The sequence below is a fragment of the Dermacentor albipictus genome, chromosome 1 (assembly GCF_038994185.2).
Source record: "Dermacentor albipictus isolate Rhodes 1998 colony chromosome 1, USDA_Dalb.pri_finalv2, whole genome shotgun sequence".
Classification (NCBI taxonomy): domain Eukaryota; kingdom Metazoa; phylum Arthropoda; class Arachnida; order Ixodida; family Ixodidae; genus Dermacentor; species Dermacentor albipictus.
This window is the reverse complement of record NC_091821.1, coordinates 506,501,732-506,528,443: the sequence shown is the minus strand read 5'-3', so window position 1 is coordinate 506,528,443 and position 26,712 is coordinate 506,501,732. Positions and strand designations below refer to the sequence as shown.

At 45.0% G+C, this 26,712-nt stretch overlaps 1 protein-coding gene across 3 annotated transcripts in view; it reads left to right on the top strand.

Annotated features, from left to right (window-relative positions):
* Window positions 1-513: 513 nt before the first annotated feature.
* Window positions 514-26,712, top strand: part of LOC135907588 (excitatory amino acid transporter 1-like) — a 273,341-nt gene continuing 247,142 nt past the window's right edge. For all 3 annotated transcript variants that reach the window (XM_065439268.1, XM_065439269.1, XM_065439267.1), the window contains exons 1-2: window positions 514-566; window positions 14,544-14,758. In XM_065439268.1, the coding sequence (XP_065295340.1) occupies window positions 524-566; window positions 14,544-14,758 (258 nt within the window). In that variant the 5' untranslated portion in view covers window positions 514-523. The remainder of the gene's footprint in view (window positions 567-14,543; window positions 14,759-26,712) is intronic.

Sequence of the window (26,712 nt, the reverse complement as noted above, 5' to 3'; positions counted from 1 at the left end):
TAAAACCCGGTTACTTGGTTTCGATGATGCCGCTTTTCAGTTCCCATTGAACTTAGGCGTCTTTTTTAAATGAGATATTCAGTGATGAGCACAGCATGGGTCCTGTTTGTTGATTTTTGCTTGTTGTTTAGTTTTTCGTTACTGATTGCCTATACCCGCTGCGGGATTGATCAAAAGATGGATAGCATTAGAAAAATGCATTTAGTTTGGACTAGAAAAGAATAAAATCACCTGGGCAAGAAATAAATTATTAAAGAATAAAATATTACGCAAAAAATTCATCACGATAGCCTCATTGAAACAAGTACAGCTACTTTAATAGCTATTTCGTTCCGACATGCCTTAGCGGTTAAAGGTCTAAATAAGCTGATATGATAAGAGGGTGAGAGCTCAAGTTAATTTACAAACGCCTTTTCAAGCAAAACCTACAAATAATTTGTAGAACGCCTTAGTGATATGGTTCATTGAGCACGCATTGAGCAAGCGTGCGGAGGAGTAAAACGAAGGAGACGAAGACGAAAAGATGCAGAACCCGCAAGCCTTCTCCCGGCCAGCTTCAGTAAAAGGTAAAATGAGTAGTTTTTGATTTACTGTGCATGAAACTTAAAACGCCTGTCCACTTCTAACTTATATAAGAAGCTGACTATAGTTGTCGCACATGTCCGCGGTTGTCGTGCGTGAACAAACATAACCGTCTGCCTCCGTTGTACAAGTAAGCACGAAGTACTTATCTGTTTGAACGCCACGAGTGTACGTGTTTTGGTTCACATCTGTCTGGCGCTACCTTCGCGCGTCGAGTGTATTTGCGCAAGGTTGCGATTGTACGCAGTTCTCAACAGGGTTCCTGCATGACGGGCAGATAGAGATCATGCCGGTGACCTCGTGATATAGTGACTTCCTTTGGCGAGCTTCTACATTTCGGAACGCTGCTTTTTACCTACCTGTCAATTTGCGCGTCCCCGTAGACACCGTAGTGATTTCGCTGTGATCATTGATAATTTCGTGGATATCAGGCACAGTCATTTCTGAGGACTTAGAAATATCACTAGCATGCATTTTTGCACATACCGTAAAATTGCTAACACAAATTGCACATACCGTCAAACTGGCTACACTACCAAAATATTACTTCACTATTCAAAGATAAATATCGCAGATTTTAAACAGCGTGAATCGCCATACGCACGACCAGTGCCGTCCTCAACTTCATGTGGACGCAGTTAGCCGCGTCTGCTTTTCACCAGCGCTTTTCCGTAAGATTATATCCGTCTTCGCCGAGCATAACGCCATTAACTTGACTACATTTTATAATCTTTCAGTTTCTGTTAATCTCCTTGGCTCTCTTCCGGACTCTCTTGGGGTACACGTTGGACAATGGATTACCTTTGAAATCATGCCAAAATAACGCAAACAATTATCACCTCACGTTTTGTTGATCGAATATATTTCTTATGGGGAAAAGGACGACACCTATATCAATGAGTTACAGGGGAGAATTATGTATCCATTTGATGCCTTTGAAGAGGAGCTGTACACCTAGTGAGTTTGAGACAAGGATAAAGAAGGAACTCGACCAGCTTGGTGCGGAATCCAAACACTGTCCTTATGCGCCACCAGCAAGTAAACATTTGTTGAACCGTGGATGCTAATGCGCGGTTCGAGGAGCATGGCCTGTGCAAGAGCCCGGATTATCTGCGGAGGCAAGGCGACGGCCCTCCTCTCGCTAGCTGGTCGCTCCTTGTAGCTGGCAGAATGCTTTCTTTGCATGGCGACGCTTTTCCGACCAGCCATGTCTTCGGTTTGGGCAGGTTTAACTAGCTGCTTGCAATTGTGGGCTATTGTGGCCACGCGACGCTTTCTCGATGTCTGCGTGGTTTTGGTAGATACGATGGCACACGGCATTCGAAGTGATAACCTCCTACTCCTAAGCGAGTTGTTGCTGGTAGTTTGATCATGAAGTCACAGCCGCGAGGTTCGGCACTAATCAGTATCTATGCCGCCTTTTATTATGCAAGGATATGCAAGTCAGTTAATGATCTCACCAGATGCAATACCGATGTGCTCACTTGTTCCGCAACAAATCTGCGTCAAGTGTTTCTGCAATCTTGACTGTGTACGGTTGTACTTTGTGAATTTTGCCCCTGGTGTTCTTGCTTTGTTTTTCTTTTTTTTCTCCTCTGTTTTTCTTTAACATGTTTCTCATCTGCCCTGCTGCTGCCATTGTAAACTGAACCTGGGGGCAGTCAAGCTGCTTTCTCTGCAGCTTTTTTCCCCTTGTTTTTCCGCCACAACCATGTACCTCCTTGCTTGCGGAAACAAATAAATAAATAAAAAATAAATAAAATAAATTTTTTACGCAATTTCAATTTAGGCAAAAGTTTTTCGCTTCGCAAGCATTCCTCAAAGCTGACGGCCGTCTTAACGTCACTGGAAGGCATGCATTCTGTCAATGGCAGTACATACATCCTGGCTATCTCGTTACACTGGTATTTGCTACACTGTAAGCAATGCTGCAGTAAATGACAGAAAATGCCTTGGAAACTTTATTTCCGAGCATTTACCTGTCAAAATGACGACATGCCGTCATTGTGTAAAACGTACACCATGACCTACTGCACGCCGCCGCTAATCAAATCACGTAATTATGATGAGCATTTTTTTCTTTTCTGTCATTGGTCACGTTCTCCTCTTTGTGAAGAGGAAGCTTTAGCTCGGGTGCTTCTATCTAAATACATGTAAAGGGAGAATTCGTTTTTCTCGGCAACCACTCCATCAAATTAGGCCTGATTTGTTGCATTTAAATTAAAAACTTAAAATCTAGAGACTGTTCTTTTCGGATTTTTCAGTTAGGTCGTCAATTTTTTATAAAAAATTCGCAAAAATTGAAAATTTTCAGAAAACGAAACTATCAATTTTACAACTCTGTAACTCAACAACAAAAAAGGGTAATGTAATTCTGGGAATTGCATCTAATAGTACATTTAAACCGGACACAATTGATATGTTACACTGGAATACAAAAAAAAGGTTAGTAATATGGAAATATAGGTCTTGCAGAACCCTTGTAGCCGACGCAGCAGATTCACGTAAGATGTAAAATGACATATCGAATTTGTCCGCTTTGAATGATCTCATGGATGCCGTTTACAGAACCGCGATATCTGTTCTTGATGCAGAGCTATGAATGTGTGAACTTCGTACTTCTATTTTTTTTCATGTGGTCGAATATTACATCTTTTTAACAAAATTCAGACCCTAAATTGAAATTCCGCTTTCAACAGTCACTAGAACTTAACTTTATCTCTCAAATGCAACAGACTTCATTAAAAATCGGTCCAGGGGTTACCTCAGAAAAACGTTTTTGCGTTTTACATGTATTTGAATAGGCCGCGTCGGAGTTGGGTCCGAGCTAAAGCTTCCTCTTAACGGCGATAGGAACGTCTTTGCAGGGTCACACCACTGGCTTGACAAAAATGATAGACATGGCCATTAAAGCGACCGTGAGTTTTTGTAGGTATTCAGATGACAAATCCAGCTTTTTTTTTTAAAGTATGACAGTTGAAATGTGAGAGCTCCGTGGTACGGTGGATAATGTTTAGCTGCACTAGATTATTAAAAAAAGTGTTCATTGATGGACCCGAAGGTTGTGCGAGTTGATTATATAAGCTTCATAATTTTAAACAAGAATGCTCTCCAGCAACGATTGTTTTAAAATTTGATGCGGCGTTCTCCTGGATCCCAAAGTAGCCTTTTACCATGCTATCAACAATTTGCAACAACTTTCAGCATCAGCGCAGCTGCTTCAGGAAACCGACATAGTCGCATAAGCGAGGGACTCATTTTTTGAAGTTGTTCTAAAGCTTTCCAAGCTTTGCTCAGAAAACAACACAGAAGAGAAACGCTCTAGACCTGCGATTTATATTTTTACATGTCATGCTGCAAGTATCATTGCCTAATAAAACATAAGAAATCGTAGCCTGTTTGCATTCTCTTTAGTAGGTCGAAACTTGCTCAATGTTGGATGTGCAAGAAAATTCAAAAATGTAATTCAAAGCGGGTATTCCTTGGCTTGCAGGATAAAACAAGCGATCATTACATGCCCTTAGTTTTTCAATAAACTCCCTCATAAGCAGACAATCGGTGCTTCCATTTCAGATATCTGCCCTGATACTATTGGTTCGGCCCGCCTCAAGCGCCCACCATGTATGCCACATTCAAAATGTGGCATTCGCCAGGTGGCTCACCTCGAAATGTTTGTGAAACACGTGACTGTAATGACAAAACTTTTGGTATCAGATGTCCGGTCCTATCTCCTTCATATCGATGCGTAGAGTTTTGAGTTTACAGGGACAGTATAGTCAGCATGCGATCGGAAATGTGTATTTCGCTGCACCGTAGACCTTCAACCATCATTATTACACATGTGGCAACTGCAGAGCCCAGATAATAGCTAATAGCGTGGCTTACATGACCGTGACGATGGCACAGTGGCTTTCGCGTTGCGCTTCCCTGCACGCGGTCGCGGGATCAAATCGTGGCTACGGCAGCCGTATTTCGATGGGGGGCGAAATGCAAAGACGCCCGAGTACAGTGCATTATGTGCACATTAAGAACCTCGGGTGGTCAAAATTAATCCAAAGGCTCGCCCACTACTGCGTGTCCGGTAACCATACCGTCGTTTCGGCATGTGGAATCCCAGATTTCTTTTTTTGCGTAGTTTACATGGGAACGTCATTGCCACGTTGACAGAAAAAGCGTTGCGGTGTATTGGCACGTTGAGTGGCCGTCAAGAACGCGGTAGCAATACTGTGAAGGACGAAACTAACTTTTATTGGGCGAATCCGGGTCCACAAAACAAGTGACACTCGAGTCACAATGATATGGGCGAACGCAGTCGGCGTTTGTCAAAATCTCATCAGCGGGTGAAGCGCGTCTGCTTTTATACATCACTCGTCGAGGGTTCCAGTGTAATCGCTGCTGCCCTCGTGGTCTTCACAAACTACTACACAATTCTTGTCGCGAATGCAGTCTGATTAAACGAGGTTCGGTGGGTACATGCACAACAGATTGAATCAACGACAAGATTCGCATAAGTTCTAAATCATGCAGGCGCGTCTTTCGCTGGGCGACAGCTTTAAGTTGTTGGCGGGTGAAATGCAGTCCCCAAGAAAAGGATAAATAAGTACACGTGTCAGTATTAGCAGCCAGGTATCTGAGAGATTGAAATCATACGTTAGTCGAGCAAGTTGTTGTGCTTTCTCTTTTGATCGACCTTGCTCTAGTCCATGGACAGCCTGGGTGGAGTCATGAACGTACATTTATTATACCCACAGGAAATAACTGCGCCGGCTTTCAGTAAATGCGATTAGAATGCACAAAAACAAAGAATTTGTAGATTGCGGTTTGCGGCGGAGTATTCATAAATATTAGGCAGTATAGGCCAGTATAAGGGACCTTTCGAATAGCTCAGTGTTGACCGCCTGCTTCCGTAAAGTCTGATCAGGCCATAACAAAGCCAAAAATTGGAAACTGTTCTCAGCACGGCCTAGAAAGTGCCAAAGAAAGGAAAGTCAGAAGATGGAAAGTTTTCGTGGAAGTTGGTGTTATGATGCTGTAAATATATCTTAACTTCTTGAAGCAAAACTAAATAAACGGGGTGTTCGTGTGAAATGTGACCTTGATATTTGGTGGTCTGTCGAATTTCTTGTACATTCAGAGGGCCAATGTGAAACGGAAATAGATGAGATGAAGCAGACTCTACGAAGCTTGGCATTATTTAGGCAGCTGCATCGACGTGGTCCATGCCCTCGATGCTGCTTTTTAACGTGAACGTCCTCCTGCGAGGTTTGCACTTGTTTAAGTCAAATAGCTTTCTTTGGCTTTTCTGGCCGTCTTCGTGGTAGATCAGTGGTAAGACGGTGGCTGCACTGGGAGGAAGTAAGGCGAGGAACGGCGCTGAGGGAAAGCTCTCTGACTTGCGAAGAGGAGGAGCGGTTGTCACGCGCGAGCTTACCTATAACTGACTGGTGGGCAGGCCCGGGAAAGGGTGCACCGTCGCTCGTTGGCTGCCTCGCCCGTTCTTGGTGGGAAAAAGGGCGCGTGCTCTAGGGCAAGCGAATGGCGTGGAATAACCGCAGGCAGGAAGGTGCATGAAGCATACCGCTCGCGTGTTCATCAAACGCCTCGCTGGCCGCCCGAGGACCAGCCCATCGTGCAGCGTACAAGAATCGACAGCCCATTCTCGCCCATGAGAGGGAGAGAAAACTTTATTTATCCCATCTTAAAGGGAAAAGGGCTGCGGGAAGAAGGCGAGGGAGGCTATCCTACTCACAGTAGGCCTCCTCTACCACCTAAGCCCACCTCGGGATAGTTTCCTGAAGTTCGGGGTTGTAGCTGCGCATGGCAGCCTCCCACAGCTCCCTACTGCTTAAAACTCTACAAAGGTTAGTGGAAGGGGAGTGGTTCTTGCATTGCCACATAATGTGGTTAAGGTCTGCTCTGCTAGCAGGACAAAACTTGCAGGCTGAAGTAGGGTATATTCCTGGGTGAATTTTGTGACGTAAGGCAGGAGATAGAAAAGTGCGAGTCTGTAGCTTACGCCATAGAACCTCGTGTATGCTCGACGACCTAATCATTAAAGGAGGGAGGGTTAGGCGACCTAGGCGGTAATGCCCGCAAATGTCGTGGTGTGTAAGTAATCTGTCTTTGGAGGTGAATGCTGGAGGGAGAATATTGGCGTCTGAACCGGCCCCTAGTCTAGCCTGTGCTCGATTCGTGTAAGCTCGAGCACTTAGGTGGGCCACTTCATTGCCAATTAGGCCTGCGTGAGCAGGTGTCCAGATTAAACTCAGAAGTTGGGCTGGCGGATTGTGAGATAGAATAGCTAGGGCTGCCCTGCAAACGCTACCCGCTCCGAAGTTATGTATGGCCGTTTTGGAGTCACTTACTATGACAGAGTAATTGAGTATTGCTGCGGCGAGTGCCACCACCGCCTCCTGCACCTCCTCCTCCGAAGAGGCTATAATGGATGCTCCCGTCGCAATACTGCCATTGGAGTCAATGAATGATATGGCGAATTTGTGTCCACACGGATACTCTGCGGCATCGACAGGGAGCACGTCTTTGTAGTTAAATAACTTTTTCTGCAGGGCTTTCGCTCATTGTTGCCTTCTATGTTCGTGATGAACAGGATGCATATTCTTAGAGAGAGGAGGGATATGAAAGTGCTCATGTATCGAGTGGGGAATATTGAATTTCTCATTGGTCATGGGTGCTGGGGCAATACTTAGTGAGTTCAGGATGCGCCTACCAGTGCGGGTGCTCGATAAGCGCTGGTATTGAGCGGTCAGGTGTGCTTCTGAGAGCTCACTAAAAGTATTCAAGGTACCTGTCGCCAGAAGTCTCTCAGTAGAAGCTCTACTTGGCACTCCAAGGGCAGATTTGTAGAGTCTGCGTATCAGTGAATTAACTTTACCTTCCTCGGCCCTAGTTAAGTGGAGATAGGGAAGGGAGAATGGGATTTTACTGACAGAAAACCCCTGTACCAGTCTTAGCAATTCTGCCTCACGGAGACCTCCGTGCTTATTGTACACGCTTCCTATTAGCAGTGTAGTGTGACCTACGCTGGCAGTAACCGTTTGAAGTGTATACGTACTGAGTCGGTTAGATTGAATGTGCATGCCGAGTACACGGATTTTGTCTACTACTTATACGATATACCAAAGGGAAGAGGTACCACGTGATGTGAGGAGACGCATCAACGTGTACCCCATTCCGCGGAACATGCATCCCGTATATAACATCGAAAGAAGAAAACCAAGAGGGGAAGCCCTGCAGAAGAAATGGGACGAGCAACCTAACACCCTTTATGTGGACGCCGCAGGGCCAAAGAATGGAGTAATGACTATTGTGGTCTCAACGCCTTCTGGATCGATGGTGAATTGCGCCTCGATGAAAACTTCCAACCCCACTCACGCAGAGGAAGCAGCTATTGCATTAGCTATAGCATCTAACCCCAACGACGATGTGCTCACTGACTCCCAGAACGCCTGTCGCAACCTCAATAACGGATTAATTCACAGGTCAGGGTTGTCATTGCTGACTAAGCATCCACCCAGCCAAGCCTCTGTCATCTGGTTTCCCGGTCACCTGGAACTACCAGGAGGAAACGAAGCCGCTCACAGGCATGCCCGAGCACTTCTATACCGGGCGTCTCCCCCTGATGACCTTGAAGAGTGCTGGGACCTTACTGCTTTAGCAGTGTATGCTGACATTCTCGCACCATACAGAACAGCCAGGAAGGAGTACCCGACACCACATAAATCCCCCAATAAGTTGCAAGAGAACACTCTTAGGAGGCTACAAACTAATACATACCCAACGCCAGCTAAGTTACACCAATGGTACCCTACACTATACTCCCCGCAATGCCCGCACTGTGGAGCGGTAGCTAACCTCTACCACATGGTGTGGGCTTGCCAGTTTAATCCCATAGTTGACCCCATCCCAAATCCCTCAAAAGAGCAGTGGGAGGCTATTCTGCTCAGCGATGATCCTGACCGACAGCACTGGCTGGTGGGGAGGGCCAGCGCAGCAGCAGTAACCAGTGGGCTACCGGAATAGGCGGCCCACCCACGAGTTCTACGAATATCCTGTAAATAAAGATGTTTTCAATCAATCAATCAATGTCTACTACGGGAACTTGCTTCCCCTTAATGTTAACCTGATTGTTCGGCGTAACGCGTTTATTTGCAGATAGAAGGTTTGGTGGGCGAGCACTCGAGGTTCAAGAACCCGGCTCTCGTAGCCACTGCATCTGCAGCCTCTTGTAAGGTGTCTTGAATGTAGCCATCCGAGCCACCCTTAATCCATAGGGTAATGTCGTCTGAATATAAAGAATATTGGAGATCTGGTATTTGTGCTAGCTTCCCAGCAATAGACCTCATAGCTAGGTTAAATAGAAACGGTGAGAGCACAGATCCCTGAGAAGTGCCAAAGCTAGCTAGGGTGATTGGAGGCGGAGTTTGATCATTGAGACTTTTGACAGCTGTCCGATTGGTAAGAAATTCGCGGATGTAGTCATGCACTTTTCTAGCACGGTTAATAACATTCAATTCACGTAAGATAGATCCATGATATATGTTGTTGAATGCACCGCGCAGGTCGAGTCCTAAGATGGCTTGGATGTCTTTACAAAACGTAGGAGTGAGAAGGTCATGCTTGAGCCTTAGCATGGCATCCTGGCAAGAAAGCAACTGGTGAAAGCCAATGATCTCTGGCAGAAATAACTGATTGTCTTCCGCGCTTTTATCGAAGTGATTAAGCATGACATGTTCGAGCATTTTGCCCAAGCATGACGTGAGGGAAATAGGTCCAAGATTAGCTATGTCAGAGGCTTTATTGGGTTTGGGAATAAAGATTAGCGGTTTTCCATGAGCTCGGAAGAGAGCTGTTATCGAAGCAATGATTATAGTATTCTGTGAGGGCAGAGACTGATCTGTCGTCCAGATTTCGGAGTAATTTATTATTTACATTATCTATACCGGGAGCAGATGTAGTTTTAAGGGAAGCTAAGGCATGTCGAACTTCTGCCTCCGTTATTGGGGCGTCGAGAAGTTCATTAACCTCGCCTGTATAATCTGAATTCTCACGAGTTGTGGTAGGAGGGAGGTGTTATCGTGCAAGCTCCTGAAAAAGAAGGGGAATATTATTCTTGTGCTTGTGCAATAATTGAGTGATGTAGTGACTGTTGCACGCGCGAGGTCGAGGGATCAACCAAATGTCTCAGCAGTTACCAAGTCTTTTTACTACTGAGATTACCATGCATGCTCCCACATACTTGGCCCCATTGTTGATTAACTAGTTGGGTCGCATATGCTTGAATGTCACCGTCAAGTCTAGCTACACGAATGCGAAGCCTGCGGTTATGGCGGCGTCTTTTCCACCGCTTTAATAGTGATTCCTTCGCTTGCCACATGTGTAATAGTTTGGCATCAGCTGTTTGAAAAGGAGAATCAGGCGACATAGTTGTAGTATGATTGTCAACGTCCGTTTGGAGTTGACTAATTCATTGCTGCAGATCAAGTATGGAATTGGGAGCATTATTTGCGCGACTTTTCCGAAATTCGTCCCAATCCCTAAGTATGGGAGGCACAGTGTGAAAGGGCTTGTGAGAGAAAGTAACAGAAATCTGTATGACGTAGTGATCGCTACCTAAATTGATTTGAAGGCTTTCCCATTTAGTTCAGAGAACCCGAGAGGTGAGGGTGAGATCTGGTGATGTATCTATGGAGACACTATTTCCTAAGCGAGTGGGTGTGTCGAAGTCATTGTGGAGGGCGAGTTGGTGATCCTGGATGTGGGTCCATAAAGCTCGTCCTTTAGGTGTGAAAGAAGTGTGTGCCTATAGTTGATTTGGAGAGTTAAAATCGCCAACGATGAGGAGCGGGTTTCTCAGAGCTTCCTGTTCAGTACGAGCAAAAACGGTAGTAAAACGGTTGTGTTTAGAGCTGGGACTGCTGTAAAGGTTAAAGATGTAAATAGGAGCCGACCTGGACTTTTCGGGAAGTATTTCTACGAAGTCGTGATCAATGTCAATACTCTCGAAATGGGAGCAAGTAAGAGTCAAATGTTTTTGTGCTAGGATCACAGTATTGGGATGTTCGCATCTTTTGCATTGGAATGTGTTGTGTCTTGGGAATTTAACGTAACCATTCCTTTCTTGTAAATCCTGTCTGTAAAGTCTGTAAAGTCTGTTAGCCTGTAAAGTATAATAATGACTGCGGGCGGTTGTGGGAGATTGGCTATGTATTGTTGCAGACTGGCCTTCTTTTTCGAAAAGCCCCTACAATTCCACTGCCACACAACTAGGTTGTAGCGCTTAGGGGATGTGGCCATGCAGTCAATCGAGTCTTTCGATAATTTGATTGAATCGCTCATCAATTTGGGTAAATCGCGCGTCATTCTGGGTAAATTTAGCATTTATATGGGCACTGAGGCTATGAACGTTAGCAGTGAGGGACTCAAGCTTGGCTTCTACGGCATCCATGCGTTTTTCAGTGGCCTCAAAGCGATTGTTAGAGTTTCTAATGTGTGCGGTCAGTTTACGACTTAGCTTATCGTGTTCCTCCCAACTATCTCTCGCATCATCAATAGATTGGGGCTTGGTGGCGATTATGGCAGTAGGAGGAGGAGAAGTCTCCATGGTTAGAGTTTGATCGCCATTCTCACTGACAGGGGGAGGAGTTACAATGGGTTGTTCATCAGTAGAGGGTTGAGATCGAGGGGTAGTAGTCGTACATGAAGAAGGGGTTTGGAGGTAGAGAACTTGTTTACGCATAAGACGATTTTCTTCCAGAAACTGCTGTAGGAGGGCATAAATTGGGGCATCAGGTTGCTTAGGTTTAGGTAAGCTGTGGGAAGCTACCGATGCCCAGCTTACCTGAGGAAAGCTCGATTAGTTGTTAGATGGAACAGCGGATAGGAGAGGCCAATCTTCGTCTTGTTTTTTCTTAGGAAGAGGTCCCTGCTTCTTGGGCGAAGGAGAAGACTTGGCCTTGGATTGAGGAGGAGTCTTGTCAGCCTTGGGAAGTGAGATTTTGGGCTTATATCGTCTCATGACTTCCACTACATAGTACATACTTGGGAATGCACACATGATCAGTCGGAAGATTCACAGTTCCGCATTTATGGCAAGTATCCTCAGCATGCGTAGGGCACACGTCCGGTCGACGTCCAACTTTCCAACAGCGTGTGCCGGTCTCCATTCTTTGTCGATAAGGCTTGCACTGGAGCATCGCCAATTCCTATTTGACCCAAAAAGGAACTTTCGTTCCCAAGAAAGTCACGAGGACCGCGTCGGAAGTTTTTCCCATTCGTCTGGCTTCTAAAAAGTGCATTTGTGGGTTGCACTCACGAAGCATGGGTAGAACGTCTTTTTCATAGATAACTTCCCCAAGCATACTCTGTCGATGTAGATAATGCCTTTGCACGTCTCGGAGTTTTAAACGCTTTAGGAGGTGACTTCGTGCTCCTGGCCATCGGCCGTGAGCGACTTGATGGCGAGATATTTCTTCAAGCGATCGCAGCTTTCCGTGCTGAGGGTAACTGTGTTGGTGGTGGGGTTGATTGTAACGACGTCTTGGCGCAGCTCCGCAGTGGCTGGAAAGCCGTCTGCCGTAGAGAGAGTGTTGGTGAGTTGGAAGTGGCTGAAGCGGGAGGTGACGAAGCCTCCGCGAATGCGAAAAATAACCTTGTATGAGCCTTCGGGTAACTTGGGAGGCCTCACTTTGTTATTCCTTGAGAACATCTGTTTCCATACAGCAGCCTTGGCCATGGCAGCGATGGCGTCCTTGCGGAGTGAGTCTTGTTATGCGATGTCGTATATGTGCGTCTGTCGCCACTTGAGCATCTCCTCCGGGGAAAGATCTCCTTCTACTACCTCAACCGGGTTCATGACGCCCAAACGAGGCGTGCCAACGCCTACGGCGTCGGAGAGCCGCCAAGTTCTCGTAGGCGAGGAACCACAAAAGTCACAATAACAAGCGTTCTAATGCACAGACCCCTTCAAAAAAAAATTGGCTGAGGCTTAGCTTGGTTAAGCCTAGTCAGATGCGAAGCATATTGGTGGCTAAACTTGGTAAAAAACTTGTCGCCGAGCCGCATACTGAGCACGTTGCTTGGCCAGACGTTCTTCCCGCTCTTCATCAGTCTCTGTAGCACGCCGCAACCTTCGCTTCTCATTCCAACGAGCAGCTCTGTCTCCAGGAGGCATCTCACCTCGTGAGTGTCTAGCAGAGGCAAGCGCAGCTGCTTATATACCGCCGCGACGCCGCGAGCAACGGCGCGAGTTGGAGCCCCGTTTCTCATCTGTCGTGACGTCACGGTGTCACGTGGGAGCCTTGAAGGCGACGGCGCGAGTTGGAGCCCCGTTTCTCCTCTGTCGTGACGTCACGGTGTCACGTAGTATTGAAGGCGACACCGCCGCGCCTGAGGAGCTGGGTTGAGCTCTAGTAATATGCTTCGCATAAAATAGTCTCAGAACGTCGCGGAAATCTTCACACATGTCGCGTGAAAGAGCCACTAGGATATAGCAAAAAGAACGGGCGCTACACCCAAAAACTCACGGAGCCGGTGATACACGTCCACACGCGGCGACGCCACCTCGCGTTCCTCCTCGCCCGCGAAGTATACGCCGCCGACGCAGGCGAGCGTTCCAGGGAACGCTGACGGCGTTCACGTCGACACGCCAAGGAGAGCAAGACGTGTACTCGTTCTCTCTCCACGTCTGCCACGAAGAGAGAACAAGAAAGCAACTTTGTCTGCCACGACGGAACTCTGGGAAAGCGTCAAGGGAAAGGGTGCGTGATCTCTGGCAACCGAGTTGTGGGGCTAAGCCAAAGCCACCTAGAAAAAAGCAGCGTTGGGGAAGGGGGAACTGTCGCTCACTCGTTCGCTCTTCATCCCTTTGTTCGGGCTATTCGCTTGCATTGACAAACATTGTCGATGGTTTTTGCGTAATTTCGTTTCTTTTTTGGAGTGAACAGCTTCCTTTGCCCCTGTCTCACACTTTTGTGGTCGAAGACTGGACTTTCTCAACCGATATGAAGGCACCAACACAAAGAGCGCGCGTTCTCGGGCAACTACGGTTGTGGGGCGCGTTTGTTGCCAAATTCACCAAGACGCACATGCGGTGCACCAGCGCTCCACTACAGATGTGCTGGGTAATTCTGTACAGAGTCATGTAATGAATCAACAACTGCTTCCTAAATGTCCTCTATTGCAACAGTTTCTCAATACGAACACATCAGTGATCGAACGACTACATGGACAAATCTTCGAATACTATCGAAATGCTCGCTGTATATACCCTCCTCCCGAAACAATCGTTAAAAACACATCAAGCAACTGCATGGGGACTTCTACAAGCAAGCACCTTCCCTACACTACTACTCATGCACCAAATACACCCAGAAGGATACTCATTACACTGTAGCACGTGCAATACACCACGTGCTGACCTTCATCCCATTATGTGGACATGCGCATCAGCTACAAACAATACCAGACACAGCATAAGCCACAATGCTAAAATAAAGACCCCTGAGCAGTGGGAGGCTCAGGGGTCTTTATTTTAGCATTGTGGGCGAATGCCCAGTAGACCAGCTGGCTGTCCAGCTAGCAGGGAGGTGCTATGGTTCATGGCCTGGCCTGCGTCTGACGGAAAGGGCAGCTCTATTGGACTAGCCTCCTAGCCCCCTCCATTCCCCTTTCGAGACCAGCAAGAACTTTTCAATAGAGATGTTTTATATATATATATATATATATATATATATATATATATATATATATATATATATATATATATATATATATATATATATATATATATGTATATATATATATCTCACTGCAACATATATACACAATAAAACACCCCATTGCTTTATTTGCGTGATACCTTTGTTGAAGCGTTCAGCTATTTGCTTACATTCACTATCATTGTCAATTGTTTTCGCCTTTTCTTTCTTTTTTGCATCTCTTAGAAGGAAGAAAGCACAGTGTTCTCTCCTTGAAAGACCAGGTCCCACTGAAGGCAAGCCCCATTCCCGCCTTCCTCATGTCGTGGACTTTCTCCTTGCTTATCCTGCTGGGTCTCGGACTCGGGCTGGCACTGGGGGCGGTGGAGAGAGCCAGGTTCAATGAGACAGCGCAGCACCCCGTCTTCTACGTCGATTTGCCAGGCAGGCTTTTCTTCCAGGTACGGAATGACTCGCTCAGTTGGAGCTGCCGCCGTCATGATGTTCTAGGTGGGATCCTGTGCAGACCGTGCGTTGCCGCATCCACCTCGGAGTCAGCTACATAGAAGCGAGTACGCACCTCAAAGCTGCGTGTGTCTGAGTAAACATTGGTTAGGCCTAGTTCCTAATCAGCCTCGTTTCATCGTGTTGTTCACATTGTGTTCATGTTTCGTCTTTTGTTATTTTTTTTCGCGCTGCGCCGCTGTAATGGGAAGTTCACTTAAACATTTAGAACATGCTATAACACAGACGACAAATGAACGAACTTTAGTACTTGTGCCCGTCGCCTTTAGTGTCGTCTTACTCCGCGCTAAAACTGCAAGTACATATTCTTGGTAATTTTCTCGCATTTGACGTCATGAATTACGATTGCCTGGCTCGCCTACACTATAAAAACTAGGAAGGGTATCGCAGGAGTGAAGCGGCCGGTTCACTCTTCAAAGCGTCGTTTTACTCTCGCGAAATGTCGAGGAGAGTGAAATGCATTGTTCACTTTGTCACCAAGGAGAGAGTGAAATGTGCTTTTCACTCTCCCCTTCAGACAGAGAGTAGAATGCCCGTTCTACTCTTGCGGCAATAGAGAACAAAACGTAGCGTAATCTTCTGCATCAACTGTAGGTGGCTGGCCCCGAACATGGCAATGTATCATTCATGCACGCTGAGCAAAGAACACATCGTTTTCCTTCTAAGAGAACAGGCCGCCGCAGTTCAAAGGAACGCGTAGCGAGCGTTCTACTTTTATGCGAAGCATACTAGCCGCACAACCTCGCTCTTCCTTGCTGCGCCGCGCGTGGCCGCGTAGCTACCATATGACGTCATAACAACTGCAAAAGCGGAGGCTCAACTCGTGCGCTCACTTGCGGCCGCGTAGCAACATGGCCGGGTCTCAGCTCGTGCGCTCGCCTGCGGTCGCACAGATGGTACTGCGGCCTAACTCCCGCTCCTCCCGCTGTACCAGGTTACCAATACCGCTATACCAGCGGTATAGCGGTATTAGTAGCGGTAGAGCGTATTTATTGGTTCGAAAATAAAGGAATCAGCAGAGTAACGCATGAGTTGTTTCTTCGTCTAGCCGAACCAAATATAGCCAAGCAACAGCAGTTCACCAGGCTAAACAGTGGTTCAACAACTAAAATAAAGGCTAGTATGCTTCGCATCCTGGGCTTAACCTTAGCTAAGCCACAGCCATTTTTTCACTCGGAGTTGCTCCACCGCGCGCGCGCGCTCACGATCGCGGAACAACACAGCACCGGAGAAAGGTGATCCGTACAGCGAGCAGCACCACAGCCGCGAAGGCCAGCCAAGGGAGATCGTATGTCAGCCATCTCGCGTCGCCACGAAAACACGACAGTCGTTCGTCATGCCTTGGATATAACAGCAAATCCTCCATGGTAAGTGAATTCTAACTTAGGTGCACATTCTCCGTATATGTGATGCTATCGCCAGGAAGTCGTCGCTGCGCTTAGCCGACGCGATTGACAAAGGACTAGGCATACGCGCTGTGTCTCTCGATGTCAATCGAAAAAGCCAGTTGTCGCAATAACTGCATGTGATTTTATCACTTTGCCGTTGTCCGTAAGAGCTTTAAAGATCGCAAACACTGCCAGAACTATGGTATGTTCAATAAGACGCCAGGCGAGAGGACGCTTAAAATGGTTCGTTCACCAGCCCGTGATTACGAGCCTATGTGGAGCGTGATTAGCGTGCGTTTTGTGTGTTTGAATTTATTGAGTTTGGTAGTCTACTGTGTACGGAACGCTGTTGAACTAAGGAATCAAATAACAGAAGGCGTCATTTTGCTGGCGGCATGCTTTTTTTATAAATAAACCGCGCGCTTGACGGTGTCTCGTGCAGGGGGAATGTGCGACCACTGAAGTTACGTGCAGCACCAGTGCTAGTTAGAAACTTTGCCGCAGGCATTCAGCTGCATGCTGCAAGAGGTCAGTTGGGCGCGTTATCTTGAACTTACTGAAAACGCATGAGGAATCCATGTTTTATGCTGAAAAAAGTATAAATTCCATATAAGCGATCTTGCGCGCGGCAGCTACAAGCGACGCGATGGAGATGGCTGTCGCGTTCGCTCGTCGCCTACAAGTCGTACTCCGTGCGAGCGACGATATTGAGCGACGCCTCCCCGGTGTTGCCGGTATGAGGGCTGCAATCACGCGTGACGCGTGCTTTGGTAATTTACGTTGATGTATTTTACTAAAAAAAATAGCATAAAATATTTCCGGAGGTCTTGCCGTAGGTTCTTATCCTTGCACGTATAAAAATTGAATCATTTGCTCGTTCCGCGCTACAATCGGTAGTATTTGAGCGATGTACATCCAGGTCCGGCTTCGCGCTATTGGCTAGTCGCTCATCGCACTTTCGGGCGACGAGCGACAATTTCTAGATTTCCAGAAGCGAGCCATCTGTTCAAGCGACGGCCCGTTTTGTCGCTCGTCGCCGTCGCGCACTAAATCACTCTCATGGTGTTCAGCCCTAAGACTGAACTGTTTTTGCTTATGTATTGAAATGGTGGGAATATGTGTGTTGATTTTATGTCTCCTGTTGCGGTTTTCGAGCACGGTGCGAACCTGAAAGGATGCTTATGTCTACGAACTCGGTGAATTGTCGAGCAGCTAATTATGCATCGGCATCGAATATAACGGCTGCTGTGTGGAATTACAATTGCAAGGACGCTTTGCATACGCTTATTGTTTTGTACATGCCTGTGCATTTGCTAATATGAGTTGGCGTGTCAATGTTATGCCATATGAATAGCTAAATCAGCCTTGCTTTGGGGCTTACAAGCGTAATGTGTGCATTTTGCTATTGCATGGCAGATCAAAATGTGTTTATCACTTGAATATTTTTAGTAGAGAAAAAAAATATCAAAATTAAATGTTGCTTTAATTCCGTGTTACCAGTCTGTCGTACACAGAACAATAGGTTGGTGTAATAAACTAATAACTGTGGTTTAACTGCAACTTTTACATGCCTTCAAGAATCTAAAATGCTAGATTTCAAACTGCAGCAGTAGTCGGGTCTGAAAATTAACTCCATTGTGCACCTCATACATGAAAATAAGTTCATGCCTTTTAGTAAGCTTAGATGCAGGCCGCAGTGAACTTTCTTGTTAGTATTGAAATTTGGGTAAGCTTGCCATAACAAGCCTTGTTGCCCTTTATTATAGGCACATCCATATATCCATTGAACTGAAGGACAGTATTTTCATCCCTACCCAGCATCATGTTTGCAGCTATAATCCTCAAATTATGGCTTCAGCAGTGGCACAACCAGGGATGGTGCGGGGGGCACACTGGGCACGTGCTTAGGATGTGTCACAAGAGGTGTTTGCGATACACCAGACTCATGACAGACCTATGATGTCTGAAAATGACCAATATTCTATTCATTAGCAGGAGCATTCTAACATTCATGCCGAACGACGATGAACTGTCCGTTATTTCTTTTTTGTGTAAATCTAAAATTGATGTTAATTTAGCAGTTGACTGTTGCAGTCATTTGGGTGTTTTGCATGCATTTCACTAAGAAGACTAAGAGCTAAGACTTTCTTTTATTGCCATGGCCTTGACTGTCTTGATGTTGTTTTGCACCATGCCCTTGTGTTGACTTTTGCATATGATATTTTTCAGGCACCCGCTTTATATAACTCAAGAAGGCAGCTGCAAGGACACGAGGATGTGAAAGAGCCAGTGCAGCGCGACTTCACGTAGTGCACAGGAGCCAATGCCAAAAAATCAATATGCATTGGCATGCAATTTGGACAGGAAAACTAGTATGTGGGTATATTGGGTGTACCATTTGACCAAATGTAAACAAAATCAAGATACAGTATGTTACACCAAGATGAAAATTCTCACGTGCTCATGGCAGTCATCTTAACATGGTATATTTATGTAATGTCTCCGATTGGAAAGTCAAATCAAGTATGCTCTCTGGAGACAAACACATAGCAGCAAGTGTCATTGAAAAGTTAGAAATGTTTTTTAAAAAAAGCTGATTAGTTCTGAGAAGTGACTGCTTCTTGTCTTGCCTCTCAACAGATACATCCATGTGATAAAAAATAGTGGTACAATGAAATTGCATATTCGCTTAGTGATATGATACATACTTGCAATGAGCACGGTGCCTGTGTTTTCTATAAAAAGCAACAGCCCATGCTGGGTTAGGTTAGGCCCACTACAACATGCAGGCATGGGTGATTGGCGCTTTTTTTTATTTCTGTGTCGTGAGGTTTATTGACGTGCGTATAGGTGCAATGGCACGCAGTATGGCTAGTACAAGAAAAAGGGGGGGGGGCAGATATATGTAGCTGACTGTACACGACACAGGGCAAAGGAAATCCGTGTTCAGCAACTATTTTATATGCCATGTACGTAAATTTTACAACGCTACTCATTCGAAGCACGCACATTTGCATATTGAAGAAAAGTTTTCCAGGGTACTTAATTTAGTGCGTAATTTACACTAATTTTGCTCTAACCACAAGATATAGTAATTTGAATATACTGCATGGAAAAACCTAGAGCGAATTAAATTGTGTGTCAGCTTCGTGTGTATACATATAGTCTTTCCTATGCATTAGGTTTCTCGCGTAATGCATTACCAGTTGACAGCCTATCTTATCATGTGTACTCTGTTTACATTACAGTTGTTTATTAGTTTACTCATTTGTTTTGCAACTTATGAAATGCCGGTGTATATATATTTTCCACATTTGACATAACCCTGTATATTTTGTAGGGACAACCCAGGACGTGCATTTCTCAGCACCCAGTCAACTGCCAGAAGTGACTCGAACACAGGCCACCAGTAAGTGGACATCAGTTGCAATTTCCCATTATGCAGTTGGCTGCTGCCTTGTACTGAGGCTTTCTTTAAATGAGATGGTGGTGTCGTTCTAATGTACATTTTGACCACAAAGGTGCGATCATGGCTCACAGAGGCATATATGTTGCTATTCTCTGCGAGGGACGTGTTCTCGTGTTCGTGAAGCATTTATGTTTGGCAGTATTGTCGCCCAATGAGTCAGATATAAACACTGTAACTCGCCACTGTCGGGAAGTAGTTGCGAGAAACACAATATATTATAACGCTGTAAAGTTATTTCATTAATTCTAAGGAAAATTTTGCAGCAGGAAAAAAGGTTGCTATTCCAGGTAAACATGTTTTTTTCTCACAAGTTATTTAACCAAACTGTGGATGCGTGAAATTCATGCCTTATGAATAGATTTTAATTCATCCTTTAGTAATGCTTCTAAAAGAGACTAGAAATAGCATGTGACTACCTCTCCAATCAGCAGATCATACACTTACAGTCATAAGTGGTAGTTCCACGCAGTCTCGCACTCTATATAACCTTTCCTTTCAGCAGCATCGGAACTGGCGGCTGCGTTTTCAGGAGGAGTGCCCTTGGCACTGTATATGTATGTGTGAATTCGGATTTCTTTGTATGTGTCGGCTCACTGACACTAACAGTGCAAAAATCCGTTGTACCATGAGGCTGACGACGCCTTCTGCTGCTAGAAATGCGGCACTTCATATTTTATAGTACTGCATGACATTTAAATGAAAGCTAGCACATAAAATAATCAAGAAAACTAACCGCTGTTATAGCTGTTTTCCTCAAAGAAAGCTTGTCCTTTATGGACTGTGTTAATCTGAGCTCTCCACCGATGTATCAGTAATATTATCCCTTAGTGAGAGAGAGATTGGGGGCAATTAATCGTGTTAGTCTTTAAATGGTGTTCTAATTATGTGTATTTGTTCCAACAAAGTTGTCTAGATTACTTTATTGTGTAGTGTAAAGCTTATGAAACCATCAGCAACTAGTGAGTTGCTAACATGCACATGCATTTGTCACTATAAAGGTGGCACTCGGCTGTACCACTGCAGTGCTGCGGAAATTGCCAGCACGAGCGGCTTTGCAACAGCTGTGTCACAGCGTGTCGGTATCTGCTAATTTATAGTTATGTTGGGATGGGTTAGTATTATGGACCACTGCTACTCTGTATTTTGACAGATCCATATGATAAGTGATGTAATGGGCACAGCGAAAACCTGTGAATGTTTTACTATGGTACATAAAAAGGCTCTCCTTTTCGTCACTGGAGCAGGGAAGAAGAGCATGCAGGCACTCCTGAATGTACATATATTTCAAAACATGAGAGAGGCATGTATATATACATATATATATATATATATATATATATATATATATATATATATATATATATATATATATATATATATATATATATATATATATATATATATATATATATATATATACATATATATATATATGTACGCATACAATTAAACTAAAATCAGGGACATTCCATCTTTCATTTTGCATTGACTTGTACAGCGCAAAAATACAACACAGACCACAGAGAAGCCCGCATGTTAACAGGTTTGATACACACAATAATTCAACAGATTTGATACTTCAGGTGTGCTATTTTACGCAAGGGGGAAGGGAAAGGGGATAAAACCAGAAAAAAGAGTGGAGTGGAAAAGAAAGGAATCGTGCCACAAAGCATGAGAAACATTGTGCAGCCAGGATTGCCAGCAGGACATCTAAAAAGCACTCTGATAAAATTACATACAGGGCAACCTTACGTATTGTTTGTTTCAATCAACTCAGATCACATGCAGCCATTACTGCAATCAAGTTGTTTCATTATGTCATGAGGGAATGATGCGGGCCCAAAAAACTGTTTAGAGCTGAAGGATTATGTTCCATGCTAGCCTCATTACCTTCTTTTTATCATATTGTTATCAGCTGCTTATGTTAGGGACAAAAAGTAAGAGTACGAGCTTTTTTCTGATTCGCCATTCCACACAACATGTCTTTGTGACTATATGTACATGCAGATGATCCATAGATGAAAAATATTCAGTACAGTAGAATCTCATTACAAGATACACTTGGTTGTAAGAGACATCTGAAAATGGTTTGGTTGGTTTTCCGATGTTTGCCACGTTAACAGCACTGTACACAAGAGTCACCTTTGTTACTAACGACTTTTTGAGTATTCACTACTTCGAAGGGACACAACCCAGACACATTCACTTCATGCACCTTGTGTGCTCCGAAGGGCGTAAAGATCACGCAATCCTCACACAGGTCAATCGCGCATGTCTCTTTAGCAAGAACTAGAAAAGGAGGGCAGAAAGTGTCGACAGTTGAAGCTGACGAGCGTCTAAGAGCACCTCAAAGGTACTGCGAGCAACAAAACAATGACTGGAGGAAGAACACCAGGTAAAGATAAGATACCCTTACTCGTCATTAAACAGCACATCGAGGAACTGAGTGGGCATTTAGAAAAAATATTTAATGCATCCTTCTACATGACCACCATCCAGACGCATTTAAAATAGCGCAAGTCACACCAATATACAAGTCCGGTAGTAAGGATGACATCCAGAACTACCGACCAATATCAATACTTAGTGCCCTTAACACAGTATTTGAGAAGTTATTGATGAAACGTTTTACCCATTTTCTAGATAAGTATAACGTACTAGTAGATAACCAGCATGGTTTTAGGAAAAACAGATCTTCTACGGCTGTACAATGTTTAAGTGAATTTATTAACAAAGGATTAAATAAGAAAGAGTATGTAGTTGGAATTTTTGTTGATATTAAAAAGGCGTTTGACACTGTGAACCATGATATACTACTATCAAAACTACATCGGTATGGATTCAGAGGTCAAGCGAAGCAGTTTCTCGAAAGCTATCTTTCTGGTCGCAAGCAATGTGTTAACATCGACAAATCCGTATCAAGTGTTCATTCCATCCTTTGTGGCGTGCCTCAGGGCTCGGTATTGGGATCATTACTCTTTTCCTTGTACATAAATGATCTGCCAGATGCTTTGAATTATGCCCAAACTATTATGTATGCTGATGACACAGCCCTTCTCTTCTCTAGTCATGACCCTAATATGCTCGAAAGGCACGCTAATAGTGATCTTTCTCAGATGTGCCAGTGGTTTTTACAAAATAAATTAACAATACACACCTCAAATACTAAATACATTGTGTTCTCTAGTCCATATAAAAATTCATATAGCTTAAATGAGTTACGAATAGGCGCAAACCCCCTGGAACGAGTCGATCAACAGGTAAATCTTGGTATAACCCTAGATTCAGCTTTCAATATTAATCCTCACATAATTCGAGTAAGCAGTAAATTGAGACGGGCTTGCTTTATCCTAATAAAAGCTAGAAAGTTCTTCCCGCTTCGCATATTAAAAATTTTGTATTATTGCCTTTTTCAAAACAATATGACCTACTGCGTGGAGTCCTGGGGACTTACGTATAACACGTACTTAAATCAAATAGTAATTTTACAAAAAAGAGCACTTCGAATAATAACACATAGTAAACACACAGATAGATCCGCTCCGCTATTTCGTCACTTAGACATAACACCTTTCTTTGCTATGCGGGATTTCAAACTAGCTTGTGTGGTTATACATATACTAAACCATAACATCCCACTATCATCATCTGTTTTTGTATATCCATCCCGTCCAACTAGAAATTTTTTCAGTTGTCGATTTAACCTTCCAGCTGTTAAAGGGGTGGAGACATCAAAATTTTCGTTCATGCGTTTGTTGATTCAAACGTTGCGTCATGCTTCAGGGAGCACGATACACACAGCGGGATTCATATATATCCGATAAATAATTTAATAATAGCATTATTACACCGAGCGATTTCGGTTTCGGTTTCTGGGCTCCGGGGGATGCTATGACGTCACAGAGGAGGAAACGCAACATGGCTTGGTCACGTGGGCCACAAAAAATAGTGACGTAAAGCTATGCTGCGTCGTCTGCTCGCGCATACGCGGGCTCTGCCAGAGGTAAACAATTGGCGATTCGAAGTGCATGTCGCGATTATTATAATTATTGCGAAAAGCGACAACAACGGTAAGGAAATATTGCGGCTTGTGGGAGTCGGTGATTCATTCCGAAGCGCCGTAAGCGTTAGCTTCGAAGTGAACCGGAAAAGGCCTAGCCACGATATCGGCGGCGCCGAACGATCAGAGGCGGTGAAGCTGCCGTCGGTACACAGAGTGACCACTCCTCGGAAGCTGATTGGCCGCTTCGCCGTACGGCTGCCGCACAAATGGGTACCGGGCCCGTGCTCTCTACAGATAGGAAATCTGGCCGTTCGCGAGCAAAACCGCCGTCGCACGGGGGCCCGCGAACGGCAAACGGCGTGCGGCGAGTTTCCGTGCCGGTAACGTGGACGGGCCTTCACATTGAGAAAGGCCAAGCGAAGGAGAGACCGCTCCGAGCTGCCGAACTATGCGACTATGCGAGGAGAGAAGCGGACAACACGAACGCCGCATATCCTGGTCCCTTTCGGAGTCGGCCGGCTACTGTTGTACACTCAAACGTGCAAAGGCCCGTCGGCACGGCAACTCGCCGCACGCAGTTTGCCATTCGCGGGCCGCCGTGCGGCGTTCGTGTTGTCCACTTCTCTCCTCCTGTGTCTGTGTCTGCACGCCTTACCCCTTCTTTGCATTAAGAAAGGATTTCTATATGCCTGTAGCTCGGTCATAGTGGAGGTTATGCTCGGTCGCTCGGCTCAGCAGGCTCCGTAATCGGCATTTCATCGCTACTCATCATACGTCACGTTTTTGTGCTGGTGTGCTATGACGTCAATATTTTCGTTCCTCCTCTGTGACGTAGTAGCTGCCGCGCTAGCGATGGGTCTCGACTACGAGAAGGAGTTTTTAATGACTTTTTGGAGCTGAATTAAAATTATTTTGAAATGTTTGCAGCGTCCGATACCTCGTTCTGAGTGTCCTTGCATACGGAAGCAGCCTGCAACATGCTTTTTATAGCCTCAAAATTTGGTGTCCCAACCCCTTTAATAATGTGTATGGTAAAAGAACTATCGCCTATGCCACTGCTAAAATTTGGAACCAGCTGCCTGCTAACTTAAAAGTAGGTCAATTCTCAATCGCCGATATAAAAAAATTTTTCTGAAGCCAGCAATATTCGACTCCTCTATAAGTCTGTGTTTTCTCTTTGATGCATTCTTCCTTTTATTTTTTATTATTATTTTTTACTTTTTTGTTTTTTCTGATGTCCTCCGAACTATTGTATAATTTCTTGAGCATTTCGCCTGCCTTTGTGGATAACTGTCATATAACTGCTGTTACGTGAATCCTGTGTAAAATACTGAGTTGTCTCGCTATAATTATTTTTTCGCACCTCCTGCATGGGCCCAAGTCTAGCCGAGAAGGCTAAGGGCCCAGATGATTCACATGTATTTTTGATTAGCCGTTTGAATAAACTGATTTTCTGATTCTGATTCTGAAAAAAAAGTGAAGTGTTTAACTTCCAGAAGTTAGGAAGGAAGCTAACACAATCTACAGTCACTAAAAAGCTGTGAATGTCTTCTTTAAAGGGCCCCTAAACCACCGACGTTGAAATTTAGTTGCTGTGTTGCAGCTGTACATGTTAAGGCACGAACACGTAGCCACGAGAATTTTTCGAAACAGTGGAGTAATAGTGTAGCTACGTGTTTGATTATCGAAAAGTAGTCCCCGCTCATTTCCCTCTTTCATCTGATACACGCCATCTGGACAGTATCGTCTTTTCCTCGCCTAGTACACCTCCAAATTTTACGGGACAGGCCATCACCAACGAGCTCTGTTGCTGCCGCGCAGGCCCGTCGTCCTGCGAGGGGTGGCGCTAATGACCTCGCCAATACAATGGAACTGTACGGTGACTCTAGTTGAAGAGCCTCATAGGGAGACCCTTCTGTTGGCGTTTCTGTCCTTTGCACCCATTGGCTGCCCACAGTGGCATCGCGAGCAACGCGACGAGGAAGAAGGAGTGTGTATTTGCTTGCAGGCCTTGCCGGCAGTCGTACACTTTCGTTCGACCTTTCGACAGCACCGGAAACTGGTGACATCATCAGAGACAGCCTGGTGATGTCAGGACAAACTGGGGGGTGCAGGATAGGTCCAGAGAGGCGCACGGGGTCGTATTCATCATAATGTGGAGCTCCCACAGTGCTACGCACTGTGGCGTTTGGCATCGTCAATTGTGACGGCATTCTGATTTTGATGCGTGTGTTTACTTGAAATGTTAAAAAAATGTCAAGAAATGGTTTAGGGGCCCTTTAAGCCACCCTGAGCAATTATTCCTTCAGATATATCTAAAGATACTTAGTGATGATGCATAATAAAGTGATCTAGTCTGGCTCCTCAGTGTTTTAAAATTTTTGGTTTCGAGACATGTTTCCCGTGCCTTTGGAGTATCTCTTCTAATGAGGCTTAACTGTAATGTACACACATAATTGTGTAACTCCTCCTGCAAGTATTATTCATTAAGCCTGGTCACTGATGTGCAAAGCTTGTGGTTAAGTCTTGATGTCCATACTTTTTAGAGCTATGTTTATTAATTCAGGCTGTTCTTATTGGTTCTTCTATGCAGGAGACAATGCCTACGAAATTATTGGCCCTGATAACGAGAGCCCTCAAGGGGCAAACGACATCTCTGTTGCAGAAGTGAGCCCGATACCTCCTGAAGTTACCATGACAGGTGGCACGGCAGCAATAGATACAGAGACGGCCATGTCTACTGCAGCTGCAACAGTGTACGAGGCAAGCAGCAGTGTGTCAGCATCAGCAGCAGTGTCAGAAGGAACCGCACCAGGCCTGGTAGAGCAACATGTGTGCTATCACTGTGACTTTTTTTGTAGTGCGTACAACTCATTTGCTCAACATACAAAAGCTTTTCACCACGACTGTGAGCCAGTGTTCTTGTGCAGCAAGTGCAAGACTAAGTTAAGTGTTATAACACAGTACAAGCATCACTTTAAGATATGCAAACATATTACAGTTGCCTCCCCAGCCAGCCCACATAGCGAC